The 12514-nt window shown below is 35.5% G+C and overlaps 1 protein-coding gene across 1 annotated transcript; it reads right to left on the bottom strand.

The window, feature by feature from the left end:
- Positions 1-308: 308 nt before the first annotated feature.
- Positions 309-12191, bottom strand: cnot9 (CCR4-NOT transcription complex subunit 9). The gene is made up of 8 exons (XM_088931133.1): positions 12014-12191; positions 9052-9231; positions 8365-8480; positions 8046-8155; positions 6639-6748; positions 6107-6205; positions 5753-5844; positions 309-4912 (listed from the first exon to the last, which is right to left on the bottom strand). Exons 1-8 carry the CDS (start codon positions 12029-12031, stop codon positions 4750-4752), a joined length of 888 nt encoding a protein of 295 aa, XP_088787259.1. The 5' UTR covers positions 12032-12191; the 3' UTR covers positions 309-4749.
- Positions 12192-12514: the final 323 nt, after the last annotated feature.

Here is a 12514-nt window from a genome sequence, read left to right on the forward strand (position 1 = left end):
CCAAAGACATACTGGTAGGTTAATTGGTTACCAATGGTTAAAACTGACCCTGGCGTGTGTGCGTTGTCTGTGTGTGTCTTGCGATGGACTGGTGTCCTGTCCTGGACTGGCTCCAGTTCCCCTGTGACCTTTATCGGACAACACACTTAGAAAACGGATTGATGGAGATCAAATTGTATGAAACCCTTTTAAGAATAAATGTTGTGTGTAAAGGTGTCACTTAAAAAAAAAACAGGTACATTTCTAGAAAACTGTGCCAAAGTGTAACACAAAACCTAATGACAAGAAGCAAAATAATCAGAATATTCTGTCAAAAAAAACATTTTATTTTTGTGATTTAAACAACAGCAGGTATTTAACTGTCTTTGCTTGTCAAACTCAAGAGATAAAGAAAATAATTTTTTACATATGAAAGTAATTTGTTTCTTTGTGTAAACATCAATTGAAACTTCTAAACCACACTGAAGTTTTCAGGCTTTCCATTCAAAGGGCTCATGTCTTTAAGAAGAGTGTCAGCCCAGTGCTACAGTCTCTTCCAATGTACCAAAATCTTTTACCCTCTCATACATTTACCAACATATTCCAAGTGCACCAAAACACAATAGGCAAAGTATAAAGAAATTAAACATAAATCAATATGGTTCAACAGACAGTCCCAAAACTCAGGTGTCACCTCAGCTTAGGGAAATATTTTTGCTTGGGAATTCACAAGAACCACCTCTTCCTTAAGGACTAATTCATGAGCCATTTCTTCTTTCAATGTTTCTTCTTCCAATGTGAGTGTAGTCTTATTTAAAAACAGAAGCACTGCACATTCATTTTTAAATGACAAGAGGTTAGATTTAATAGCTTCTCATTCCATTCTGAGCAAATAATACCAAAACACTTAACTTACCACTCTGGTTTCACAGACACAGGTAGCACTGATCCTGGACTGCCCAATGTTATTGCATGTGAACAGATCTAAGAGTATGGCTAATATTGGTCAGTGAAACTAGCACATGATGTTTAACTTCATTTTATGCTAAACATGTTTTCTCTAGTCCTCCGAATCAATGCAAAACCTCATCTCAAAATGTATGTTTTTACAGATGCAGTACAGCCTTTGCTTGCAACTACACATCTGGCTACCTGTTAGGGGACAAAACCTAGGCTGAAAGAACTTAAAAGTCAAAACAGCATTTTAAGCACAATCAACATCGTCTTTAAAAACAGTGAACTGCTAGCACTGCAAAACATCTTAGGAAATTCAGCTGTTGCAGTACTGAAATACTCAGGTGAAAGTACTATGTACAAAAAAAACCCCTTTAATACTGAAGAACTGCTGCATGACTGTTACAGCGTTAATATGGGAGGGCTATTACAGTCAGTAGGGACCATCTTATCATTCACTCAAGAAAGCAGAATGAAGGTGTGGGAAAAAACAAAATTGTCTAACTTTACTCTTATACATTAATTAATTGCACATGGCTATTTGTGCACTAAAATATCCGTATCTATAAAAGTCAGTAAAACTGGCATTTAAGCCAAAGGTAAGAACATTCCATACCACCAAATAAACAGCTCATGTGCTACAGATCTTGTGGCAGAAGCTTAAAATTACAGAATATCTTCATCAAAAATGATCAATTTGGTATTTTTGGTGGGTTTTTGAAATCCTACAAAAGAAAAAAAAGATTCTGGTCTAGGATGGGGAAAAAAGTAATCTTTCTAAAATATCAAACAATAAATTATAATCAGAATGTGGTACTGTATTTTGCAATGATTCTTAACCAAAAAATAAGAAGTAAGAGTTACTACAGAATTGTTAAAGGAAAAAGGAAGCTGAATAGGTATATGGGTACAATTTTCAGGAATATATTTACAAATAGTCTCTCAAATACATTTTCACATTCTACATTCAATTTTGCTTATTTGAAAAATCTATGGTTGCATATATGCCTCACATATCCAAAAATAATGCAGTGACATATCAACGTTTCTTGAACATATACTACACCGCAAAGGTCTCCACATGGCAGGTATGATTTTGACCATCAAGCCCATCCAGGAAAGGTAAACGTATGCCAAGGTAGTTAAGATTAAAGAGAGCAACTATACCCAGATTGTTTCAATCTTAGATGTTCTGGGAGACCACCACAATGGAACAGATTAAGGACAAATCCTGACAGACGGTTCTTGCACACTTTCATTTCTCCTCCTTTCCCACCACAAGCAGATGTATATGTATATGTATATGTATATAGTGAATATGAACCACACTGATTGATTCAAAAACAGTTCATAGATGAAAACAATTCAATAAATCACTTTTTAACCTGAACTTCATTGAGTATTTAATGCAAAAACGTAAAAGTAAAAATACTTCTGGACATTTACTGCTCAATATAAAAAAACCCAAAATCTCTGTTCCCTTATATTTAGTTCTTAACATTATATCAAGTCAAAAAGTGATCCACAGCAGGTATGGCACATCATAATGTCCTGGAACCCACTGACAATGTTATTGAGCTACTACATAAAAGAGGAAAAAGAAGTTTCTTTCTGTAGGCTGTTATAGTTGTATTGCTGGTACAGAATTAGCTAGTTTAGTTACTTGCTTTGTTTTATAGGAGTTGCCATACAGTACATCTACTCTCATATTGTTTAGCACTGTGGTATAGGGAATTGATGGTCTAAGAGAAAAAATATAATTTTATTAAGGTACTCTAACCAGCTGCTTTGTTTTAACCAAATCCACCACAGGGAGACACAGATTTCAAAACTTTTAGTGCAGCGGAACTACTAGAATAAACAGTTCTAGGCAAAACAGTTCAACATTGGCATAGATTTAAACTACATAAAAGCCTTTTCTCACATCTTTCAGTACAATTTTAAATTAGGATTGTAAATGAGAAATAATGCTATTAACCACATTGAATGATGGCTGGTGTCAATACTTAAATGGTTGCTTTGGTCTTTGGTAAACCAACGCTATGTAGAAACATATGGAGGCAGCAGTTTGCCATATTTACACTCATCATTTACTTTTTTAATACGTTCCTTTTTCTCACCAAATACAAATTTAACCAATTTGTGGAAGAAACGCAAGTATTTTCATTGTCTGTACTTTCTGCTTTTCTGAATTAAGACAAAAAGCTCTGAAATGCAATCCAAGTTTTAAGAAACTTGAAAGGGGTGTGTAGTAAATATATGTAAGTGAACACAGGATGCTTACAGAAGTTCTTAATTAAATTTAAACGTCTCTCACTCATAACCGTTTTAGGAACTCAGTTTCCTAATGCCAGTAATATGCATTATGGGTAGGTGAATACCACAGTTCAACAGCAACTGCTGTAAAACAAAACAGCCTACAGGAAATGTCTTCACCTGACTTGAAAATAACGGATGATGATGGTGCAACATAGTTAAAGACTTGTACTGGAAAGTTCCCCAGATGTAATGGGCCAAGCAGTGGCAAAAGCACTTTGTCCCTGACATAGGTAATCATAATATAAAAACAAATGTAACTATATACAAATTATATCAGGGATAAAATTAATCAGCCTGTATCCGTTTCTTTATCTACAATTATGCAACATGACAGAACTCATGTCAAAACAGTCAAAAATGGTGCATCTTATTTTGGATTTTAGCATTAATCCAACTTTGGAGAAACATGAGAACCTGCACTCTGGCGTACTTTCAAATAGAATGTGGACTTCTTAAAATGTACGAAGTTGAGATTAAGGGCCTAATACGTAGGACATGTACAGCAAATAAAAGCAAAAAAAAATCTCAGCAATTCTTAAAATAGTATTTGGATTGATTATACCAATTTAGTTTTATTTTTAATTCTTAAGAAAAAAACAGGTATTTAACAACTTGAAAATTTTTGAATATGGTGCAAAGTGCTCAAAAATCAACTTTAGATGTTTTCTTAGTAACAACTAGATGAAGTGTGCAGATATCCAACATGAAATACTTCATTAATAAGTCGTTTAAAAGTCTGTTTTGAAAGTATTTCATCACATTAAAAAAACATGCAAAAAGTCAAGTTTGGCAGTTTTTTGCATAAACTGCATGGTCAAACAAACAATAACCCAAAGTAATAACTACATGTTGAGGATGCACAATATTCAAGAACAGTTTTCAAATACCTAAACCAAATTATGGACAAATTACTGCAATGAGAAGTAATTAAAACTGTAACAAAATCAGACAATCATTTGTTTTTTACTACCATGAAATGTTGGTAAAATAACTTTGGATGCGATATCGAGTTCATTTTTATAAGCCGTGAAAGTGTTTACCATAGTTCCTTTTATAGCAGTTATTGCATTTTGAAGCAGGAGCTTAATTACCCATCTGCTGTGTTGCACTTAGCTCTTTCTGAAGAGACACTGAAGGTGCGATTCTCAAAATGCTTTTCAGGAAGCAAATCCGACACCTACTTGAAGATCCTAACATCACTGGAAACAGATGCAATAGTGAGGAAAAGTAATAAGCAAACCAAGTGTCACATCACCAGTCAATCAAAGCTCAAACAAGTGATTGCCTCAAGAGCTTGGCACAATGTAAAAAGTCTAAGAGCACCGTTTATAACCATCTTAGTAAGAATACTAAGAAGCATCTACAGTTTTCCAAAGATCCAACTTGAACATGACGACCATAAGTTGTCAAAGCTCTTCATTTGTCTATTGTTCATAAGGGCTATACAGATCATCCTTTTTGTGTTGGATTATTCCCATCACAAGAAGATGGTGAGGGCTATTGTGGAGGTAGGGGAATATTCCTTGGGTCTGTGACTTCTTGAAGATTCTTCACCAGCTGAGCCAGCCAGCGCTTGGTTGTGGTATCATCCTTTAAGACCTGAGCAAAGGTTGTGTCTTTGAGCTGGTCAGGCAGGCACTGGCGGAGGGCTTCTCGGGCTCTGTGAAGGAAGATCAAAAAAAAGAAGCAAGTCACAATAATGCCGATGACAATATCGGAGTACTGAATGGCTTGGGAAAGCTATAGGACTACAACAGAACCAGTATATTCTCCACTTTTACCTAGCACGAATATTTGGATTATTTCAAGACATTTTTATAGATACAATGATCATAAAAATGCAATATCTTCATGAAATATATACATGTACTAAACATAAGTACCAATATATTTCCTAAATTTTGCCAGGGCTTGATCTAATGGTGCTCATCTGGAATGGCAATCGGACATACAATAAGGATGTATTAGACCCCTTCCCCTCGATTTGACATATACGATTTCTGCAACACACGATTAACAGCTGTGGTTGCTTGTCTACTATTTGTTGCAAAATAATTAATGACTTAATATTAACCTAAACAAAACATAACACAAAATAATTCCTTGAATGATATGAAAGTGACATACAAATGCAATTGGCCCATATCCTTACAATAATTAGAACAAACAAAAAATATGACAGGGATTTCACAAAAGAAGCACTAAACATGTTCTAGAACTATACTAGCATTTGTGGATGGACTAGCATAACGGTCTGTTAAAAGAAAAGCAGAATTCCTCAAGGGAAAAGACTTATTTTCAACCCACTAATGTATGAGAATTTAATAAGGCTCTACATTTAATGTCAGTGAAAGTCCACTACATATTTTTTAGTCATATTGTTCATAGACTCTCTTCAGTGAACAGCTCCTCCTAGGGGGATTTTAAGTGTAGACCACATAACATTGTGTAATATGCACAGCGAGGTAGCTAACAGTAAGGAAAGGAGCCTGTGACGTACCTGGGATTGTCAGAAAGGCGGAGATAACAGCGTACAACATGCTTCAGCAAGCGAGCAGAAGGTTCTTTTGACAGCTGTAGGACCATTTTTCCCTTAAAGAAATGGACAAGATCATCATGCTACTCTGATTTTTCACACAAAAACCACAACAAATAAGATTAATTAAAACATGTAAACAAAACAGATAACAGAATATCCTGAGGAGTAAAAACCTTCTCAGTAAAAGAAATTATGTTCAAATAAATTTGTCAAACTGAATTTAAGATTAAGATTATTAAGAATAAGAAGGTAACTAATGAAAAAATGTAATCTCATTGTTGAGTTGCACTCAAAATAGCCTGATATTTTACTTACAAGTATCATGGCAACATGAGAGAAACGTTCGTATGTTTGACAAATGTAAGCGAGCCCTGTGTCGTCCAGGAGAATTTTCTGTAGTATGAAAGTAGCAACCTGTTGCAAAGAAAGACAACCAAAACACATGCAGATTACAGACACGATGATGGATTGTTAATCCTGCAGTCATGACTACGGGCAAAGAGATACAGTATGGACAAACATATAGACAGACCAAGGCTCCGGTATTGTGACTGCAATTTAAGAAATAACATTCTTAAATTGGAGTGCAATTGACTAGTTAACTACCTACTGAAAATACTTAAATGCATTTACATGTTTTAGGTCTTTTGCTGTGTAGAAATTAGAAAGCATGAATTGTGATAACCTAAGTTTGGGGAAGCAAGAATTATTACTAGTTATTTTTGTGATGTCAGATACAAAGGTGGACTTTTAGGTTCTCTGACTGCCGTTTTGCTCTGCATCTCTGGGCAGGATAATTGCACAGCTGTTCAGACTTATATCATCAGAGTGCAAGGATGTTTCCTACCGTTTTTGACAGTTCACTGCCAGACTCCATGATGCGCAGACACAGTGGAATGATCTCTGTGGTCAGTAAAAAGTTGATGACTTCTTGCTCATCTGTCTTCACCAGAGCTCCTATAGGCACACAGACGATTTTATATTCTTAATAAACAATGTTTTGGAACCTAAAATACCTTGTTTCACCTCCAAATTAATAAACATAGAAATTAATTCCCTCCCAGCAGAAATTATGAGACCGTGCATGTGCAGCAAAAAGTTACTTAATTTCAATGACATAGATTGATTTTGATTTAACATGAAAATTATTATAAGGTCCCTAAAACCTGTAACATATACATCAATATACACAAGCTATACAATGAGATACTATTAAAAGGAGTTATGTTACAAAGTTTCAAAGACATATTACCCAAGTTAACATTTGAAAGTCCAAAGCAATGTGTATATCTAATAAAACCTACAGTGTATATCTTGTATATCCTGTGTGGGTTAACCTTCCAAGACGTTTGTTTTTAGTACAGACGGGATCCCATAATAAAGGTCAATGTTTCCTAATCCTACTTCTCAAGTACCCCCTTGGCTTCTGGAATTTTTTTTCAACTGAACTCTTAGTTAAAATGATCAACCCTTAACCGATTACTTGATTTTACCTGCTTTCTACTGTCAAATCTTAGATATTCTATTTTGTATTACTTCAAAGAAATGCAGCAACCGAAGCTGTATATCAATGAGTAAACTAACATTGAATGGAGACTCAATCATTTCCAAATGGTCATTGAAACAATCCTGTCACAGTGATGATACTGCGAACTCCTAACCAATTATTATTTAGGAGCTCGGACTACTGTAAATAATTTAAAGATTCAATAACCTCATATTATAAACAGCACAGTTGAAATGAAAACTGCCAAGTAACTCAAGGACCAGAGCTGTGAGACACTGGTCAATGCATTTGCATTACAGGTATGTCATTAATAGACTGCACCATTCCCCAAGTGGCAGGAAATAGTTCCACTGGAGTTGGGGAGGCCTACAGTTGTACAGAATATCCATGGCATTTAATGTAATAGCAACTACTTTGCCTTCTAGGTAACTGTGAGCTTGCAGTGTTGTGATGTAGACGTAGATGCTGAGGAATGTGGAACAGGAAAAATATCAGATGGCTATGACAGTGTGAAGTTCAGAGAAAACCACGCACTGTGATCATCCCTCCCTGCAGACATGAGGGTAACAGAAGTAAACCAAGTCTGGACACTGGTGACTCCAAACTAGAGGTGGTTAAACAAAAAAAAACAAACAACAAATGGCAATTCAAGATTTTTAAATAATTAAAGAAGAATACAATACATATGTAGTATGAGAAGCTATAACTTAGCTAAGCTGACTTAATCTGAAGTATGAAGAAACCTACCTATGACTCCTAAGCTAGTTAGGCGAAGATACTCAAAAGGCCGTGTTTTACTGACGGTGTGCAGAAAGGGGTAGAGGAACAGTGGGATGTGTGCTGCAAGAAATGCAGACCTGAAAAAAAAGATGCAGAATGGTCAATTTACACTTTCTTTTTGCAAACACAGAGCAGTTCACAAGCAAGACGAATAAAAAATTGTTATAGACTTGAACTAAAGTTGATATATTCACATGTTGAATGAAAGCTGAATCAAAACTTGTAAAAGAGCAGGCTATTTTCTTAACTTAGCTAGTATAATGTTTACAGATGTATAATAACCTACCTTGTCTCTGGATGAGAAGCCACACATTGCAGAAGTGCTAGGGCATTACATACTCTGTTGGACTGATGTGCTGTTAGTGTTGGAGGATTTATAGAGGGATATATGTTGACAATTTCCTAGAAAAAGAACATTTTAAAAATACCTCATAAAGTGTCACAGTGCATGACAAGCTAATTTTACAGATCAGAAAATACTCTAAACAGACCATTAACCATAAAACAAGCATAACAAAAATAATGTTCCAAAGTTTCTCACCAAAACATTTCATTTTAAAGGAATGCCAAAACCCATAAAGTTAAGTTGTAGTGTTTATATCTACCCATTTAGTAGAAATGTATGTCACGTGCTATGTCAACTCTTTATTTCCTTAAATAACGCTATCTTGAATTATGCCAAATTATAACATATTCAAATGCTTCATTATACATAAACTCCAAAACACTTTCAACATAAATATCTTTGCATGTCAGTCACCTCATGGGCTTCAAGACAAATTTCTAAATCACTATGAAAGTCGTAAGGCCAAAACCAGAAGAGAAAGAGAACTTTACTAAAAATTGCACATTCTGAGTGCACAATTGGTTCATGTTTTATACCCCCAGGTTCTTCCACTTTAATTAAAAAAAAACTAATTCCAAAAGCAGTCTAAATTCAACCTTCACAGTCGAGGTTAGATGCACTAGATACCTGCAGGAGAGCAGCTATGGTACCACAGGAGTGCCAGAGCATGGGTGCCAGATCTGGTACTGACTCCCGTTTTTTGCTTAGTTCCAGCAAGGCATTCTCACGGGTTTCTGGACTTGACAGCTCGTTGATCCATTGATAGATCTTCTCCCTATCCACTTGCGCCAGCGCTGTGGTTACAGCCTGCAAGGAAAGAATGCAGAGAGTCTGAGAGCATGGGCCCTACAAACAGATTTTGATATTTGGATTTTTGCTACTGTAATAATGAAAAGCATTTAGAACATTTTAAGTACTGAAGACTGCCATTTGTAAAGCTTTCAAATGGTATCTCCTTTCCAAAACAATGCAACAACAACACATGAAAAATAATCTCACCATAAAAAATTAAAACAGTAAGATGACAGCACTGTGATAACAAATTATATTAACCTGCTATAGAACAGCTACATCTAACTGTATCATCTATATCTATGTAAGCTAAGACAGATATAGTAGATACAGTTAGATTTTAATTACAGCTAACATAGTCCTGTACTACTCTGACTTGTGTTTGGTTTTGTAATTGAAACATGTTTTAGTGTTACCATATATCTGTTTTTTCCCCCAGGCATGTCCTCCTCTGTAGGCCTTAGATCTCTGTCTGGGAGGAATTTTCAAATCTTAATATCTTCCTTTATTCTTTTGTCTCCAAAGGTTTTGAATGTGAAATGGAGTGCTGATTATTCATGAGCAAGACTATGTATTGGTTATAGTTGGAGTGTCTAGTTTTCTGCCCCATTCAGTTTTCATTCCAAAGAGATATGATTTTTCCAAAACCTCCAAACTGGCTCAGCCACAGCACTAATTTCAGTGTCTTATCTGATTCTGGACTGTGCACAGTAGCTTTTGTTCAAGAGAGGTTTATTTGATTTTTTTTTTACTTTGCTATCCCTAAACACAATGCCAAACCAAAAATACTCATTCACTTCAGCAGTAAAGACAATATTGCTATGTTTTCCAAGCAGGATAGAAGAATGAGAAGCTGAGTGCTTGGTATGTAGACCTGGTACTTACATTTCTGTGGTAGGCAAAGGCGCAAATGATTTACAAGTTTGTGTGGACTTACACAAGCACGAGAAAGCAGTTGGAGAGGAGAGCTCATCATCAAAAATGGCAGATTCTTTTTTATAACCAGACAGTAAATCAGGTAATCCAGCAAGTCCAGGGTTTATGGATTTTGAATGTCTATTTCCAGATATTACAAGACTGATACAGTTTCCAGCTTTTAAGTCCTCATTTTTGTTACAGAACAAACCACCTACTCTGATCAAGTCATTCTTTTGAGTATGAATTAAGTGAGTGTTACCTCTGAGCATTCATTCATGAGTTTATTCCAAACATATATCTAAGAAACTGAAAGGGAAAGCAGCTCTGTCTTGGAAATGATAACAAACTTGAATCCAATATTCCCAAGTAAGGGAGTACTGGCAGAAAATGCACGTGGAAGGATCTGATGAAGAGTGTAACAAATTATGTGATAAAGCAGATAATCTGTATAGTAAATCCTCAGAATATTTCGAGACATAGAAGAGGCCCCTTGAAGACTTATCTTGTTTTAAACAGATTGTCCTGAGTGAAACACTGAATTGGGTTGATGTGGGACCTTGTGTCAAAGATCTGAATGATAAGGAGGCAGTTACCAATGCTGTGAAGTATTTTGATTAGGTCAATAATCTAAAGAAATTGATAGGAGGTTGACATAATAATGAAGAATGGTCCAGATGCGGACCAAATACTTTGAAAAGTCAAAAAAACACCAAGTGGAGCTCAGCGCTATTAAAGGCCACATACTTCTTCTTTGCTGTTCCTACTCAAGATAGGAACGTAAAGTGAGGTTTTCCACACATGTAAAGCCAGTGGACAAGGTAAAACAACTTGTCGTTGAAAAGGATATCACTTGTTCCATACAATTTCAGCCAAACCTCTAGCAAAGACTTCCACAACGTCATTCTTGCCTGCTGAGAAATCTACTTTCTACATAGACATTTGCTTGGGCACATCAGGAGGAAGACTACTTAAGGACTATTGAAGGAAAAGGACTACATATAAAGAGATACCATAAAATCTGAATAAAGTATCTCTGAGGCCATAACGGTTTTTATAATTTTGCAGATCAATATAGACTTATAGACGAAACTTAGTACACAGAATATACATTCTTAATACAACTAATAAAGGTCTAATAGATAGTGGTACAAATAGCCCTCTCGACGGAGTGTACCCCTTTTTTTAAATGTTCAAATATGGTAACCCTTATCAAGCTCTCAATGTCTGATTATCAACAGAATTATGAAAAAGCACTAGGAAAACAATTAAAAAAGGTATTTGTTTACACCCTTAATGCAGTGTCGGTATTCTAAAAATAAAGCGCAAAAAACATAAAATGACAACATCCATACTTAAAACTAGTATCACCAACCCGTCTCTTCTTAGTACAATACAACATTTCAAGTTGACCTGCTGCTAAAACTTCACTTCATCAGTTTTTAATCGGTCTTTGTGGTCCACTGCCATCAAGTTGAATTATCTGGTATATTTATAAAATAAAAGGTGTCGGTTTAGTCGCACTTTAACTGCAACTAGAAAACAACCTACAAGTTTTGTAACTGCATCGTCCACGAGTAGAAATTTCCACCATGCCGTTGTTTTTCTCACAGACCTGAACTCTAACTGCCTCCTGTGTATGATGCTTCCGTAGTTTTTAACCACTGTACTGAATACCCTTTTTGCATTAGAAAGGGAATATTTTAAACCCACTCTCTTAAATAAAAAGTACAAATAAATATTTAACAAGCTTTATCGGATCGTGAAATCACTTAACGGCAAATCGAGTCTTTAAGGAGTCCCTACACTTGCGTCAAAATTTTAAATTTCACCGGGGCCTAGAACATCTTCAGGAATAAAGTACTTTTAAATAAAATCTTACCGCCCCTGTAGCCAACATTCTCTGAAGCGCCTGGATATGATCGCCTGAATGTTGCGGAGTCCCTATTTTAATTCCGTTGGTTTTCTTTACTTTCTTTTAATATTAATATATGCTCTGTTTCCAAAAACAGAGAGAAAAATCCAGCAAGCGCCGGAATTGTAACCTCTGAACTTTCACCTCGCGCGCACATTTCCGAAAAAAAACTACAATAATTGATAAGGCTGCAGTTATTGTTTTACACCGATCTATACAAATGCTACATTCGTATAATTTTAGGCTTTTAACAAAATATTAAATAAAATCGAAAACAAATTATAGAGATATAATTTGATTCTGCGTGACCTCTCAACTTTGCGTTGCCAATATTTGGGTTACATAACTGAATATAAATATAAATGTATTGCACAAGTCCCTGACATATATTGCACAAGGGTTGGCCAATATTTTATTAAATTATTTTTCCTGATATAAAAAAATCTAGACATGGCTTACATTCCGTAA

Source organism: Atractosteus spatula, chromosome 13, assembly GCF_055471065.1.
Source record: "Atractosteus spatula isolate fAtrSpa1 chromosome 13, fAtrSpa1.hap1, whole genome shotgun sequence".
Classification (NCBI taxonomy): Eukaryota; Metazoa; Chordata; class Actinopteri; order Semionotiformes; family Lepisosteidae; genus Atractosteus; species Atractosteus spatula.